This window comes from Festucalex cinctus, chromosome 8, assembly GCF_051991245.1.
Source record: "Festucalex cinctus isolate MCC-2025b chromosome 8, RoL_Fcin_1.0, whole genome shotgun sequence".
Classification (NCBI taxonomy): Eukaryota; Metazoa; Chordata; class Actinopteri; order Syngnathiformes; family Syngnathidae; genus Festucalex; species Festucalex cinctus.
The window spans coordinates 13850662-13867807 of NC_135418.1; the positions used below are offsets into that span (position 1 = coordinate 13850662).

General features: G+C 39.0%; 1 protein-coding gene across 14 annotated transcripts in view; it reads right to left on the reverse strand.

Annotated features, from left to right (window-relative positions):
- The window catches only part of LOC144024108 (uncharacterized), a 77288-nt gene extending 63229 nt beyond the window's left edge, over positions 1-14059 (reverse strand). For 9 of the 14 annotated variants that reach the window (XR_013284680.1, XR_013284673.1, XR_013284672.1 and 6 more), the window contains exons 1-5: positions 13895-14059; positions 13375-13417; positions 11887-12131; positions 11670-11812; positions 3850-3950 (exon numbers count right to left, since the gene is read on the reverse strand). Coding sequence is in view for 5 of the 14 variants with exons in the window: in XM_077530193.1 (XP_077386319.1) it covers positions 3850-3890 (41 nt within the window). In the remaining 9 variants the exon portion in view is untranslated. The remainder of the gene's footprint in view (positions 1-3849; positions 3951-11669; positions 11813-11886; positions 12132-13374; positions 13418-13894) is intronic. The other 5 variants (XR_013284676.1, XM_077530192.1, XR_013284674.1 and 2 more) reach the window with 4 other exon arrangements.
- Positions 14060-17146: the final 3087 nt, after the last annotated feature.

Genomic DNA, 17146 nt, shown 5'->3' on the forward strand with positions numbered 1-17146 from the left:
GAAGAAAGATTCTAGGATACATACATGATACCCAATATAGATTTAAGGGCAGATATTTAGATACTGTATACGCTGTATACCCTAAGATAACCGTTGCCATATTAGGCTAAACTAATCATTAATTCTATGTGACAATTTCAACACATGAGCATGATTTGCATAATCTACTGTATACAATATGTACTTACATACACAAATATTTCTAAGGATACTTTGTATGGCAAGACATGATTTACTGTGAGTCAAATGTACTAAATTAAAATTTAAATATACTTTTAATGTCCAACCATCCGTAACATTGAACGTGTTTTGCAGCTTTGGGTTAGTTAGACACTAACACAGTTTCAATGTCAGACGTCTCTTACAAGCCATTTAGTGGTAACAAAAAGTTGACAGGTGAGCAACAGTAAATCTGTGGAAAGTCTGTGCTAACAGATTCCATGTCCTTGAGTACAGTGCACCTTGAAAAGTAGTCATGCTTTTTATTAGGAAATATGAAATTGTCTGTGACAGCTTTGCCTTTCTCCAGCTGACCTTTATAAATTCAAATGATGTGAGGTAATATTATCTCGGACATATCATGATCAGTACGCTGAAATTCCATTGGTGTACAGTATGAAGAAAAAAATATTCTGTGTAAGTGCAGAATTCACATTATTAGAAATACACATAGTAGCTGTGTTGAACTGATGCTTAGGCATGGGTCAACCACCCAAAAAATGTAATTTGTTATTTGTTTTGCATTCCACACTGCACCTGGTGAGATGTTCATTGTGTAATATTATGGAATAAGAGATGCTGATGTGCGCCTTGTGCGGTCATGGCATATAGCATTGCCGTATTCACTCAAATAGCACACTGGGAGATGTTTATACTTAACTGGAAAGTAATTGGAATGTTTTAGAGGCATACTGTAATTGTCCAAATTGCTAAATAATAATATTAATAATAATAATAATAATAATAATAATAATGATGATGATAACAATGACAATAATAATAATAATAATAATAATAATAATAATGATAATAATAATAATAATAATAATAATAATAATAATAATAATAATATATGTATTGTGATATAGTCTTAGGCCAGCACTATCTTTGTTTGCGTGAGCCTTTTAACATGAGTAAATTACTTGTAAAACATGAACTATAGAATAGCAAGTTTACACAAATGAATACACAAAACATCCATCCATTCATCCAAGCCGGAATTGTCAGTGAAGGAACAACCAATCAGATGTTGGTAGTGCTCTCAATGAGGGTGCATTATTATTCATAGTTCATCATTATAGTACTATCACAACTGTCCAACAGCCAGGATCATAACGGATCCCCATCCTCCATTAACCAGCAAGTAGCCCACTAACTAACACACAGATGGACAAACAAACTCAATTGCAAAGCTCTATAAATTGTGTTCACATTTATTTTATTTATACTTCATCCTTGGTGTAGGCCTGCCATTAGTGGCATTCTACATTTTATGATCATTATGGCATTGCTGAAATAACAAATTGTTACCCTCTTTAAAATAATGACCTAAGTCACATTTTGCTAAAAAAAAAAAAAAAAATAAATAAAAATAAATAAAAATAAAAATGCCTTAAAGGGGCTGTCTGCCGGATTCACTCAGGAAAATGCACTTTTTAAATACAGGATGTACACACTTGAACTTTCTCTCAGTCTACACATCTGTGTTTTTGTTCATCTTTTGTGGTAATTTCGTCCTAAACCCCCACCTCAAGAAACGTTCCGCTGTTTACAAAACAAACACAAAATGGCAAAATACAAACGTTCCGCTGTTTACAAAACAAACACAAAATTGCAAAACACAGGCTGGGGAGGTGGGGGTTTAGGGCGAAATTACCACAAAATATTAACAAAAACACAATGTGTAGACTGAGAGAAAGTTAAAGTTTTTAAATTACAGGATGTACACATCCTGTATTTAAAAAGTGCATTTTCCTGAGTGAATCCGGCAGACAGCCCCTTTAAAGTTCTCCTCATAATGCTGACCACCTCTTCTAAAATCTTTTAGGTACTTATTATCGGGCAGGCACTTACCAAATATTCAGGTTCGGACCCTTCGTTATAGAGCCAATTCTTATATTCAGGCAATTAGAATGTTAAATAGCAAGCCTAACTGTTTAACTTTTGATATACTGTGTATTTATGTGTTTTATGTGTATGCTATTTTGATTGGAATGTCATGTAAAAAGAAATTTGTTATTAATACCTCTCTCATAGTGAAATGTTTACTATTGCTACTTTTGAAAACTGCAAATTTGTGCTATAGCTCTTATATTGGATGTCATGATATTGTGCAGGCGGGCCAGCGACTGTATGCTCTTCATCAATAATATGTTGATAAATCATGAAAAGATGTTTTTTGGAGCAAGATATTTTATGATACAGCACTGCATATGAGCGGTACAAACTTAATGAAAATGGTGAACCAGTGGAATGAGCAGACAGTAGGTGGCAAAAGTTAAAGCATTTCTGTCCTCCCTCTATCTAATTCATTTACTGCAGACTCTGGTTTTCTGGCAGGGTGGTCAGAGATAATGTTAATCTTGGTCAGCAGCGGTGGGAAGCCATGCAGTTCCACACAACACAACGGATTGGGATGATAACATAAATATAGTCAGAGGCAGACACAGTGGATTTATCTCCACTCAGAAAAGTTTGCAAGTGGCCATGTGTGAAAGTGCATTTCTTGTCTGCAATGCTGATTCTATTGAACAGCACATTTGACACTGAATGGATCGAAGTCGGTTTATACGACATAATGTAAAGATAATTCCCCTTTAAAAGTTCATCCAGTTCACATCACATAATGGCTTCCTGGTGTGAATGAAGGACAAACACGGATATGTGAGTGAGTACACGATGACGGGTGATGCTTACTACTGTGTTAAAGACGGGCCAGAATCAATAAACGTCCCTCTGAGTCTTTTTTTTTTTTTTTTTTCCAGGACAGGGATCGTTCAAGTTTCTAATTGACAACTCATCAGACCCCCCGCTACTATGACTTCATTATATCTGCAGAGATAAAAATTAATGAGAAAGCAGAGGCACTGGATGGATACGGCAAACTTAGCATTCATTTACATTAAAGAAGGAAACTCGATTGGCCACAAGCACATCAGTAATGACTTTAATCTACAAGAACTTCTAATTTAATGCCATAGTTCATTTGCTGTTATTATTCTTTATGACCTTGTATATTTATTTATTACTTTAAGCGTCCAAATCTGCTTGATGAGCATTTATTCTTCATGTTTATGTTTTCTAAATAAATTATTTGATCATTCCTGGACAAGGGAGCAGTGTTACATTCCAAGCTCATCACTCTCCAACTCCTTCTCCTCTGACAGGTATAGTTTTCATTACTGTAGTCAATCTGGACCCAGTGGACAGCTCCTTTGCAGCACAGTGCACCTCAATATAATCCTTTTAATTAAAGGCCTGCCCCCCACCGCTGCCGCCTCTGCCCTTTCTCTCACATGGAGCCAGCCTTTTGTTCACCCAGGCACTCACCCACTCGCTTCATGTCAAACTACGCTCTTGCCATTTGAAAAGAGGAGACGTCACCTTTGTCTCTAACCTTTCATGTGGCTTTAATCTCTGGCGCAATATTGCAGACAGTGTTTTGTGCGTGTGTGCGTGTGTTTATGAGGTTCATCCAGTTTACGGCTCATCAGGGTTAAATCAGTGTTCAAAAGAGCTTGATTGCCTGTGATTGGGTACTGATAAGAGGCCAAAGGGCGGGGTGGCATTTAGGCTGATCTCTGCTGTAAATTCCTTATATTGATTTGCCATTATGAAAGACCTTCCCACCTGTTATTCTTCTTGGGTGTTCTTTGAATAGAGGACATCATTTCCAATCAGGTTGATTCAGGTCACTTCTCAGACTTGGAGTAATTCATCTTTCGGGTGTCCTGTAAAGAATATATAATACAGCATGATGTTTAGGTCATGAGTCTCATGGACACCTTAGCATTGAATATATTGAATATATTATAACCTCAGTTACTATATATATATATATATATATATATATATATATATATATATATATATATATATATATATATATATATATATATATATATATATATATATATATATTAGGGGTGTTAAAAAATCGATTCGGCAATATATAACGATATTACATCACGCAATTCTCGAAACGTCCATTTTTGATGGAAAAATATTCAAGAAAATGTCTTACTTTGGGTTAGGGTTCACACCTTATTCATGGAAAAATGTTATATTAATTAATGGAACATTAAGCCTTAATATTTTATTTCAAAGCCATTCAAACATAACAGATTACAACCTGTTTGTTAAATACAGTGGCTCACAGTTATGACTGAAGTTTCAGATAAATAAATAATACATTTCTATACAAATCTTAACAGTGTACAAGTTTACTGAATAGTATTTTCTAAATTTGAGTTAAAAAAGCAATCGACTTATAAATTCGAATCGGGATTAATCGGTATCGAATCCAGTCGTGACCTATGAATCGTGATACGAATCGAATCGTCAGGTACTAGGCAATTCACACCCCTATTATATATATATATATATATATATATATATATATATATATATATATATATATATATATATATATATATATATATATATATATATATATACAAATATAAAGCATACTAAAAAAAGCACAATATTGTGCTTTTGTACAGCAATGCATGTATAAACCACCTACGATCTTTAATAATAATGAGGCGATTACTTGTTAATGCAAGCACACATTGAGTTCCTCCACATATTGACTCGATTCACAGGTATTTTGTGTTCCCTTTCATCTGACAATTAGCGTAGATTTTAAACATGGAAAGGCCAAAACATCCCTAATGAAAATTACATTGCACTAAAAAAATAAATAAAAAATAGCCACCAGAGGATGCTAGAACTGCACAAATGGAAATCAACCTTTTTAACAGATGTGCTGCTTTTAAATGTTGTGAACATGACGACGGCGACGATATTGTGGCAGTTTTAATACCACAATATCACAATATTGCTCTTATCGTTACATCCCTAATAGACATTAATTGGAATTTGAGATGTAAATCAGAAGTGCAAGTTCATCTTAAATCCAGCCTTTAGTAAAAAAAATAAAATAAATAAAAATAATGTGCTAACTAAAGCATGTCTTTTTTTTCTTTTCTTTTTTTTGCCATTTTGTAAACTGACAGAATCAAATTGCTAAATGCAATCTGCTGCACAATGTTAAAAGGCAATAAAAGGGAACATTATTTTAAACAATTTAATTCCTTTAACTGTATTTTTATGGCTGTTCTTAAGTAGGCCTATCTACCATGGTCTGCGCAGAAAAGAGGAGCCTTCTTGTTATTGTTGTCAGGTATGAAGTATATTGAAAATTTAGCAAATGTGCAGCAAGAAATACCGCAAAAATGGCTATAAATAAATACATTAAAGACCACAGCAGTGCCTTCCCAACATGACACAACTGACAGTAAACCTGTCAGCCTTTGCCCCCTCAAGCTTTTACCATCATCAGACTTAAATGTTCCTCCCGCTTCTCTGCATCTGTTTGTCTTTTTCACAACTACCCACGGAGCTTTATCCTGCTCCCATCATTTCTTCCAAACGATCCCAGCTTGGCTGTTGTGTTCTCACATTCTTCTCATGACTCCCTGATTGATAAGAAAACCTCTTTCGCCCACCCGTCGCCCGTCTTGCCCTTGACCCATCTCCAGCCACAATTCATCTGGATTTTTAAAAGTCACATGGGCTCGCTTGGATCGTCCGCCGTTCCAAGCAGTGGGTGTTATCAATCTCTTTGCGGAAAATCTCCGCACTCCCCAGCCTCCGACCCTGAGGATTTTATGCATGCGTGCCGGGTTTTGAGAGTGAGTGCACCCAGTCCCAAGTAGACAGGGCATTTATTCACTCAACTCCCAAAGTGTGTCTCTAGACCGTAGCTTTAACAGTCTTGGCCTCTGTCCGTCTTCCACTCCCTCTCCCTCTCTGTCCAATCGTTCACATTTTCAGAAGTTAGCATGCGTAACAAGCAGCCAAAGCTTTGGCCCTTTGACAGGCATACTGTGGGGGATAAGATGAGTGAGAACAGAGGATGACGAAGGAGTAAAGAGTCAGAGTGGCGCCCTTGAAGGGTCAACTCTGTTTCTGGCGCTGCCTCCCTGGGAATTCAGCTCTTGTGTCTAATGACCATGAATGGGTGAGAGTTGGAAGCTGGAGAAGACACTATCACCATCCAGGCACACACCGTATGGAATCAAAGACAAAATTACTGATGTATGGCGAGGGCGGAATCACGGCAACATGTTTTAACCTTCACAAATCATGACGTCCTTCCTTCCTTGTTGTGTCTCATTGTGCCGTGATCGATTGAGGGAGACAACTGGTTATTCACGAGCGCCAACACGGGTCAATATGATTCTCCCTATCTGCCTTCAATGGGAGTCTGTTTTATTCTCTCATTAAATGGGATTCGACACCGCTACCCGGTCCGCATTTAGTCGTATCTCTCCATGACAACCAATTAATGCATGTTCGGACACCCTCGGGCAATGCTCCCTAAAATAACCCACACAAAGGGTCGGGGCATTCACTTAAACACTGGATTTGCGACTTTCACCAACCTGCTGCGATGCAAAGGGTTAACTTCCTGTGGCCACATTTTCATTTCCTGTAGTGGGCTGTTCATATTGGTTGGAGGTGTTTATGTGGAACTCTCTTTCTCTGTTTATTACACTGCCAATGACAGATCAGGCTCTCCGACCCCTCTGGCTAGCTTTAAATAAAAGGAGTTTATTCCAATGCACGGGCCCCACTGTAGACCGCTGACATGAGTGCCAGGAAGGCAAAAGGCCAGTTAAAGGGAAATTATATTCCCAAACAAGATTTGACAATAAACGCATGAGTGGGACAGATAAACAAAAGGTACTGTAGCTCCTCTTATTGCTTTTCGGCAGGGTATGAAAAGGCTCTGGGGATTCTGCATGTTCTTGTGTTTTCTGGCTCCACTGAATATGATTACGCACTACTGGCATATTTTTTTCATGACTCACATATTGTATCACAGATACAACATTATACATATATGTAGGTGTCTAGTTTTTAAAACCAACAGATGTTTTCTTACTTGGATTTAAACATTAGAGTCATGAGCAAGCTTGGAGTCAATGAAAGTTGACTTTGGACGACATCCTGTACCAGTCGAAGGAGAAACAGACAAACTACACTACATGTTTTTGCAATATGAAGCCATGAAGTTGAAGTACCCCCAGGAACAAAGGGAAAACATCACCAAACAGGTCAAACTCAAGGCCCGGAGGCCAGATCTGGCCTGCTACATCTATTTTTGCGGGACGTGAAAACAAATAGTTGTGTATATATATACACACACCGTATTTTCCGCACTATAAGGCATTATGAGGCGCACCTTCAATGAATGACATATTTTAAAACAGTTTCCATATATAAGGCGCTACAGTAGAGGCTGGGGTTACGTTATGCATCCATTTGATGGTGCTGCGCTAAAGGGAATGTCAACAAAACAGTCTGATAGGTCAGTCAAACTTTATTAATAGATTACAAACCAGCTTTCTGACAACTCAATTCACTCCCAAAATGAATAAACAGCTGTTTTATTATTTTCTCTGAGGTAAAGTATTAGTATTAGCTAGCGATCCAAGATGGCGGGATGCTTCTGCGCATGCGTGTCACCGATCAGGCAGGGTCACCGATAGCGTCTTGACAGCGAGACCTGTTGCGGCTCAATATTGATCCATATATAAGGCGCACTGGATTATAAGGCGCATGGTCAGCTTTTGAAAAAATTGAAGGCTTTTAGGTGTGCCTTATAGTGCGGAAAATACGGTATATATTATATATATATATATATATATATATATATATATATATATATATATATATATATCCATCCATCCATTTTCTTGACCGCTTATTCCTCACAAGGGTCGCGGGGGCTGCTGGCGCCTATCTCAGCTGGCTCTGGGCAGTAGGCGGGGGACACCCTGGACTGGTTGCCAACCAATCGCAGGGCACACAGAGACGAACAACCATCCACACTCACACGCACACCTAGGGACAATTCGGAGCGCCCAATTAACCTGCCATGCATGTCTTTGGAATGTGGGAGGAGACCGGAGTACCCGGAGAAGACCCATATATATATATATAGAGAGAGAGAGAGAGAGAGAGAGAGAGAGAGAGAGAGAGATTTCATGAGTCCATTAACACACAACAATCATGCTAAAGGAAAACAAAACAACACTGTGATAAATGACTCTTTTGTGGTTAGAAAAATTTAACCAACATTTTGTTCTGTATTTGATATCTATAAAAAATTTTAAAAAAATAAAAAATACAAAAATAAAAAAACCTACTGAAAAGAAACCCCTTTTGAGTTTTGGACATTGTATAATGCAGAAGAAAAAAAGAATAAAAGGATTCTCGGGCCGCTGGTTTCATTTCAGGCAGCCATTCTGTCAGGCACTTGTGAGCATGCTCCATGCAGGCCAGCAGTCCATCGGGGGGTGTTGTTATCTCTACGCAAAGCCGTTTCACTCTTCGTGTTCCCCCCAAAGAGGCAATGTTGCGTACATCAGAAAGAGCCCTCGCCTCATTAAGCCATTGATATTCTGTGATGCGGGAGCCCTGCTGAATTCCATATAGGGACAAAAAGTGCCAGCAGACGAAAACAGTGTGTGTTTTATGAGGAAATTCTACTGATACTTGGAGGAAAAGGCATGATCATGTGGACATGGGCAATGTGTCCTACATGCTAGTGTGTACTGTATGATTGTACTCGCGTGATTAGTGTGCTCTAAAGTGGAGGAGACAGTAAGTGTGTACGTGTTTGAAAGGGGAACTTAGCATCACAGCCACAGCCTTGGGCAAACCCTCTGTTATAAATACAGCGTTCTAATGGTGACTTTATGATGTTGCCAGTGTGAGACTATGGGCCCCCTGGGAACACTTCCCCACAGCCCCTCTCCTCCCTCATCTACCTTCCCCTTCTCCCCAACTATATTCTCCCATTTCCCCTCATTGAGAATTTACAACCTGACCGTGTAAGACGGGAACTGTAAATTATTCCCCTCTCTCCTGAATTATTTATAGGTAGGGCCTGTGACACAAGCAGTAGATGAGCACCCTGGTTAAGGAGATAAAAGGTGTGGCCTAATTGACCATGTTGGCAGGGTAATGGAGAAATATTTGGAATAAGTTTAGGGTGGCCCGCATGCAGGAGATTTTACAACACGCAGAAGTGATATTTGTAAATGTGTCAAGTATGTTTTTATTGTCTTAACAGAGACTTATGACTGTGTTTGTGGACACACATTTACACATGCTACACAGGTTTACTGAACAAATATAACCAGTGTTAAGGGGCTATAGATGAGTCAGCAGCAATAATGCGCTCATATTTCTATTTCCAGTTAATTAATTAGACTATGGTTACTCTCCAAATATCCTTAAAAGTTACTTTGAAATATGTAAGCACTTCTATATCGCTGATGTCAGGCCAAAACCTTGTACCTCCAAAATTGTCCCTTTTCAAGAGACCCCCAAAACGACACATCTGCGCAACCATTAATATTGCATCATCAAAGAGAGTAAGCCATTTGCAACACTTTAGATTGGTCAATGTGTAAAAATGACACCCACACACGTGGGTTCACCAAAAGCATAGACTTTTGGATAAATAAGAAATGTATCCAATTGTTACTTATGAGGTATTGGCTGGACATCAGCAATATGTACATAACATTTGAGCAGAAGACCTCCTATACTGCAAAAAAAAAGAAAAAAGACAAGATTTAAATGAACAGCACACTCTTCTCACCCAAGGTACTAACCTGACGAATTAATTGTAAAAGTAATTAATAATACAATACAGAAAAACACCTGATTCTGGACATTATACTTAATAAAGTCACAAACAAATACATATACGTTTTAGAACATGCAAAAAAGGGAAACTATTTTGAGTTTTTATCATCTAAAAACAAAAAATGTTGAGGTTTATTGCATGCTTTGTGTTGCCTGGGTCTAGAGATTTAATAACATTATGTTAAAAAAAAAAAAAAAAAAAAAAAAAAGGGATTGCAGTGCTGTATGCATTTAAGTATAATGAGATCACAGGATTGTGAGTGCAGGAAATCTCCAAACTATCATTATAGTTATTAACAATCCATCCATTTTCTTAACCGCTTTGCGTCACAAGGGTCATGGGGGTGCTGGAGCCTATCCCAGCTGGCTTTGGGCAGTAGGCGGGGGACACCCTGAACTGGTTGCCAGCCAATCGAGGTGTTAATGTGCACAGTATAAATGCTGAGTTTTGCCATTACAACATTAATAGTTAAATAGATCAAGTAAATAAGTCTTTATATTTTATTTAATTAAAAAATGCATGTAAGTGAAGTCTAGGAAGACTGTACAAGTAGCCCATTTGTGTTAAGTGAAATCCATAAAAGATTCATTCTTTTTATTAATATTTGTTAACTCAAAAAGCTTGTCTTTATTTTATTGTTAGTTTAATTATTATTCATTAAATTATTTCTACCACAACCCTTGTGTGGAGTAAGCGGTTAAGAGGATGGATGATGAATGGATGGATGGATGGATGGATGGATGGATGGATGGATGAATCATTTCTAATAAAAACAAACTTCTTAAATTTCACTCTTATTAAAATGCATGTTAAGCAGTGGTGTCAGTATTTGTTGAATATAACTACTAAAATAAGTTGTGATTTAACTTAGTTACTTTAGAAATCAAGTAATCAGTACAGTAAAAACGTTACATTTTAGGGTAACTTAGGGCTGGTCAATAAATCAAATTAATTCGATACATAGTCGTTTTAAAAAATCGAATCGTTGAAAATTTACTAAATCGTGAAATAGAGTTTTGCCTTCTGGATTATTAAAAGTTGTTGTTCTTATGTTCTGTTACATCCAAATGCTTTATGTGTTGTAATTTTGCACAAGTGGCAGAATGGCTACTTAATTGTGGCATTTAAGCACAAACTGTGAATGTTAAGTTTATGTTTATGTAAAACTGATCTAGAATCAGTATACGTTACTGGTGTCTGAACATTTTGCACAGCAATTATTTTTGAATAAATGAAACCTTTAAATAAACGTTTGTTGGATTTATTAGATTAAAATCGATTAAAATCGTAATCGTCCTGGATGGCTGCAAAAATCGAGATTTTATTTTTTGGCCATATCGCCCAGCCCTAGGGTAACTCTAGCAACATTGATCCGCAACATTACCAAATGAGTAACTTGGTTCATTTGATACTCCTCCAAACTAAATACAAAACATACATAAAACATATTTAATTCAGTTATCTAATTATCTTGCCAGATGTCATCATTAGTGAATCCCTTGACAAATTCAACCACTCCTTGCATATTGCACAGTTTAGAAGATAAACGGTGATAAGAGTGAGCCATTCTGCTCTGCACTGTAAAAGTCAAAGGGGACGGACAGACAACTACATGGGCCTTTGATGATCTCCCGCCTTTTTACTCCCACGGTCCTAATAGCTTTGCAGTTTCCATCAGGATGACCCCATTTCTAAACTGTATAAACACTGTATTAACCTGTGACATGGCTTGATTGCATTGACCCCCGGATGTGATTCTGATGACCTCCAAGTTTCTTTACACCGAGAGCTCCTGGCTCAGGACCAGGGGCTGCTTTAGTGTTAGGGTATCTGGGAGGGAGGCTGAGGGACAAGGGTGAGCTGCAGGGAGAGAAAGAGAGAGGTAAGGAGGAGGATATCTGCAACACTAATAGATCGTTATCTCTCCCCCTCACCATTGGCCTGGAAGAACACCAGGAGCAGCATGTCCACCGAGATAAATAAAAGAAGCCTCCAGATCGATCCTCCCCACCCCTCTGGTTTTCAAGAGGCCTTACTGTGACCTTTCCACAAGATAAGGTAGCTGCGAAGGTCACCCCCTCCCTCGTCCAACCCTCTAAGGCAAGCGAATGGTGGCTGGTGGGGAATCAGAATGTTGAAATTTGTACTAAAACCACCTTTGGAGGGTCCCACTGGAAGACTGACAAAATCACAACAGTGAATTGATGAAACAACGTCTGTCAGATTGACCTTTTCTGAAATGCATCAGGGGGTCAAAAGATGGCATATTCCCCCACACGGTGGTGAGGTAAGTGATGCCGCATCCCAGGCGTCACTGTCTTATTTGTGTCAAGTGACAGCAAGGGAGCAATCGAAAGAGCAGTGGTGCCAGGATTATGTCTCTGTTATTCCTCAGTTGAGAAAGGTTATAGAAACAATCCTTGGGAATTTAGATCCACTGTCTGTCATCACTATTGCGCATAACAAGCCTAAGGAGCAAATCAGTAACCCCGGGTTTTCACCGGTTGCGGTTGCGGTGCGGTGCGGCGCCGCAAGCAATTAGATTCCATTCATTCGAATGGTGCAGTCTACACCGCTTGCGGGTGGGTTGCGTGTTGACTGCGGAAGGCCTGCGGCGTGCCGCAAGCCTTCCGCAAGGATAGCCTATTTTCTATTTTTGCCGGACGCCGCATGCGGTAGGCCTCCGGCAAATGGCAAGCTAGCACAAAACACATCGAGCGGGACAGGAAGACCGACGCAGTTTCAAAATAAATTTCCGGTTACCTTTCAGAATAAAACACTCGCCAGCTCGTATTTCGCAAGCTTATCAGCAGAACGTGACGTGGGCGTCGCCGGGCCATGTGCTCATTCACGGTTTAGACACCAGCGAACATGGACGCGGAGAGGTTTAATAAATTGGAGGTGGAAAACCACAAAATAATATATGACACGGCACATCCTTTTTATAAGGACTGTAATGTATTGTGAGTTTGATGTTCGCGATTGCTTGTTGTGCCCGTCTCGCTTGCCGTACTGAGCGGCAGCCGGACGCGGAAGACAGAAATAAAGAGTGGCGCTCGCCTTGAGCACGCACTGACCCGACTCTCGTTATTAATATACTTTACAAGGACAACCAAAAAAAGATGCTGCATGGAATCTCATAGCAGAAGAAGCACAGACTTTCTGTATGTTTGTCGTTGTGAAATGCCACATGATCGCGCGCGCACGGTCCCGCGAGACACGTTGGGAAGTGGGCGGCGACGGAGCTGCCGGACCGCAGCTGTGCGGAGCCGGTGTGGATTGACAAAAAAATTGACCCGTCCGGAGCACACAGTCAAGACGCACCGCACCGCAACCGCACCGCAACCGCAGTCAGTGAAAACCCGGGGTAAGAGAGAAGACAAGGTACCGCTTAGGCTGTTTTACTTCATGTGTATCGTTACCTGATGGAATGCATACATTCCTGTAGACAGCTGGCATCATTAACTGTGTCAAAGCAAACACATGAAGATCATTTGTTTTTTGAGGTAAAACTCATTAAAAGATGCTTGGCAGATGCTGTTCAGTCACCCTGAAGATATCAACTTTATGACCATTATATACAATGGGGAATTTGGGTTCGAACAAAATGTTGAATTTTATCATGTATTGTCATTCCTTCGAAATCCAATTCCTGCAATATACGGTCCCCTCCAAAAATATTGGACTCACAAGGTCAATTCCTTTGTTTTTGTTGAACCGGATTTTAACCCAATAGAGTATGCATTTTATAGACTGAAGAGGAGACTGAAGGGAGAAAGCCCTATAAACAAATATGAACTGAAAGAGGCTGCAGTAAAGAAAAATGCAACAATCTGGTGATGGTGTGATGCAGATATTGCAAGTAAGGGTTATGTCACCAAATATTAAATGTTATTGAATTTCAGCTAACTTTATAATGTCTGTTCCAATACTTTTCCTCACCTGAAAAGTAGGCGGGTCCAAACAAAAGCTTCTCTGTCCTGAGTTGTTCAACACATCTAGATGTAAATATTCATCTATTGAACTGAAATTCAAATGCCTTCAGTGTCATGACTCGTGAGTCTCGTGAGTTGAAGGAGTGACGTTTGAGTGATGTTTTTGTCTCATGCGACGTTTTTGTCTCATGTAACAATCATCAGGTTTTCTACTAGTTTTGTGTTATACGATGTAAGAACTTTACGATGTCTAGATGATGTGAGTGGTGACAGGAATCTTTGGTACTATGTGATGTACGGGTCAACAATCCAATCGGAGATTTCCATGTCATACGATGTATTGCCACGATCTATGATGAGATTGATTGATTCTCTATATAAGCTTTCTGAAAGATGTTAGTGTTGCTGGATTATTGCTCACTGTTCCTGTGTACAGATCTCTTAGTTTCCGCCTTTCAATGTAAATAAATAGAAAAAATCTCATTTTTGTCTGCACTTTGGGATCCAAACCGACTCCAGCACATAACATTCAGTATGCAACAAAAACAAATTAACTTACCTTGCCATTCCAATTCTTTTGGAGGGGACTGCACACTTACACAGTATCATGCACTGAAACCTCTAAAGACAAACGGTCATTTCGTTCACAGTTAAAATTTGGATTTTGTAATAGAAAGTACAGTACTATAAAATGAATCAGTTTGATTATGGACAGTGATTGACACTTTACACACGTACTGTGACTAAGCAGTGAGAATGAGGAGTTGGATTGTACGTGGCACTTTTGCCACCATGCTATGAATTATATTTCTAGTTCTATGGAAATCAAAACTTGACTTATAATGAGGCACACCTGGCCAGCCAAAGAACCACATGCAGCTCGCAAGCGGCATACATTGATGTCGATTCCACATTTTTGGCTACCTAAGAAGCAAATATTTACACAAAATATTTGTTAAAGACTTTTATAATTATTACTGTACATAGAAAGCATCAAAGTCATAATTTTACCTTCATGCCAAGTTTGATTGAATGAGGACAGGATGTTCTGTGCCATGTGTGCTTATAACCTTGACTCAAATGAAGAAAGATATAAGCAAGTCCAGATTAGGTCTTATCTTGAGTAAAGGTGCTGCGTGGTGTCAGGTGCAGGGACCATTTTTTTTCGATGGGAGAGGACACCTTTAATTCCCCGTGTGCCCCTGTGAAGAGCGTATCCCTCAATGTCTTATCTGGGCATCATCTCTCTTCTCCGGGAGCAAAGAGCCTCGACATATCTGCAAGATAGCACTGCAGCTACACATCACAACTTGCAATTCTAATCAAATCAGCCTACTGTAGACTGTATCTGGGGATGACAAATTCAAGGAAAACTGTTTTGAAAGAGCTTGTTTTCAATGGCATTATTTTTGCAATTGCATGAATAATACAGTATGTGTACAAACATCAAGAGTGAGCTACAGGTTGCTGGTGATTAGTAAAAGCCACCACCACTACCACAAATGAACTTATTTCTAGCTTATGTGAGGGGTTAGCTATGAGGCTAATTGACAGCTAGCTTGCTAATAGGCTAACACCCGTGCTAACGCTTCGGAGGAATGCTATCTCGCTGATTATTTTTTTAGGGCTAATTTTCAAGATTTTCTGGTTAGACGGTTATTTTTGTTTGCAGTGCAAGTCTGGCGCACGGTGCGGTATAACCATGTGTATGGGAGGAGGTTTATTTTTTTGTTTTGTTTGTATTGGTATTTTCATAGACTTTGGCGTAATGGGCATTTGTGCCATTGTGTGCCGTTTTGGGATGGAACAAATCACTTTCCTGGCCAATCGTAGCGGCTCCGTGCCCTCATCACTTGGGCTCCGAGCCACTATGATTGACCTCCGTGTGTTGTTTTACTTACTGCTCCACTCACCATGTAAAATGTGTCATTTTGGAAAAGTTTAGTTAAATTAAAAAACAACAATACTGTATGGCAATTTTGATAAATTTTTTTTTTCCCTCTTTAATTCATTGCCGAGATCGGATTGGGACTCCGTGTCAGTAAATCATCAAAATGAGGTGACTCGGGTACAAAACAATGTGATTTTATTTATTTTTTTCTTATTCAAATTTGCATATATCATGTTAAACAAGTCCCAACAACAAGACTATTTAAAAAAAATTTAATTTAAAGCACAAAAGTTGGTCAAGCCGACAAAAATGTTTATTGCAGTTTACCCTCGAAATTTGACACATCGGCGACTGTATGATCACTGTACGTGATGCTTTGCTTTTTCTATGTCAGATACTCCTTCTGAGTGTCATTATGACCATAAGAACCGGAATTAATTATTGTAAGTATGAACTTTAAAAAATCTTCTTATTCGCAAAGCGTTAAATAAATGCCCCATCACTTCCACTTTATCTCATTCTCACACTTGTCAGCTGCTGGACTAGTTTTGGGGTTAAGACACAAACTTAATTGTACTCTGTGACAAGCAACCTTTTTTTCCCATCAGTTGTCTTCTGGCGCTAAGTAATAGAATTCCCCCTTGGTGCCCCTGTCATTATTCACCGCATATGTCAAGACGCTTGAGTTTAGTCTCTTAGGGAATAGCTGTAAAATGTCTAATTATTCATCAATTTTAAGAAATGCCATGCCAGGAGTGTACTTTATGGGCAAAACAGTTGTTGCAACAATTTCAATTTCCTGTCCTTGGGAATCCTCCTCAAGACAAACCGTGTATGCCTGCATGAATAGCAACAACCTCATTCCTTTAGTGTATTCCATTGCTGTGTTTAATACATTAATACAATTGTTTTTGTATGTGTAGATTGCATCACTACATAATACATTCCTTGCCTTAATTGAGTTAATCTAGGAACATTGACGTCAGCCTTTTGTATTCCCAGTCAGCTCAAACAGCCAATGAGTCATCAGAAGACTGACATCAAGCGTTGTCAAAAGGCCAGACAATTTGGAAAATAAAATAAAAGTGGGAAAATTGAAACCGGATGAGATGCTCATTGGAGTTAGTTTGCGTCAAACCCCAGCCTTAGAATGGCAACAGTGGGAACGAGGTGGGATTTTTAAGAAGATGGAATGGGGATGAAGGGTGAGGTGAGAAATCAATATTTCTGAGGCATGGCCACTCAAGTGGCTGCCAATGACAGCAAACATCATGAAAAGATATGGCAGCAGGGAAAGGGAAGAAATGAAAAAGATAAGACGAGAACAGTTAAAGTAAATGACATTTGAAGCTATTTCCTCCAGGGTCC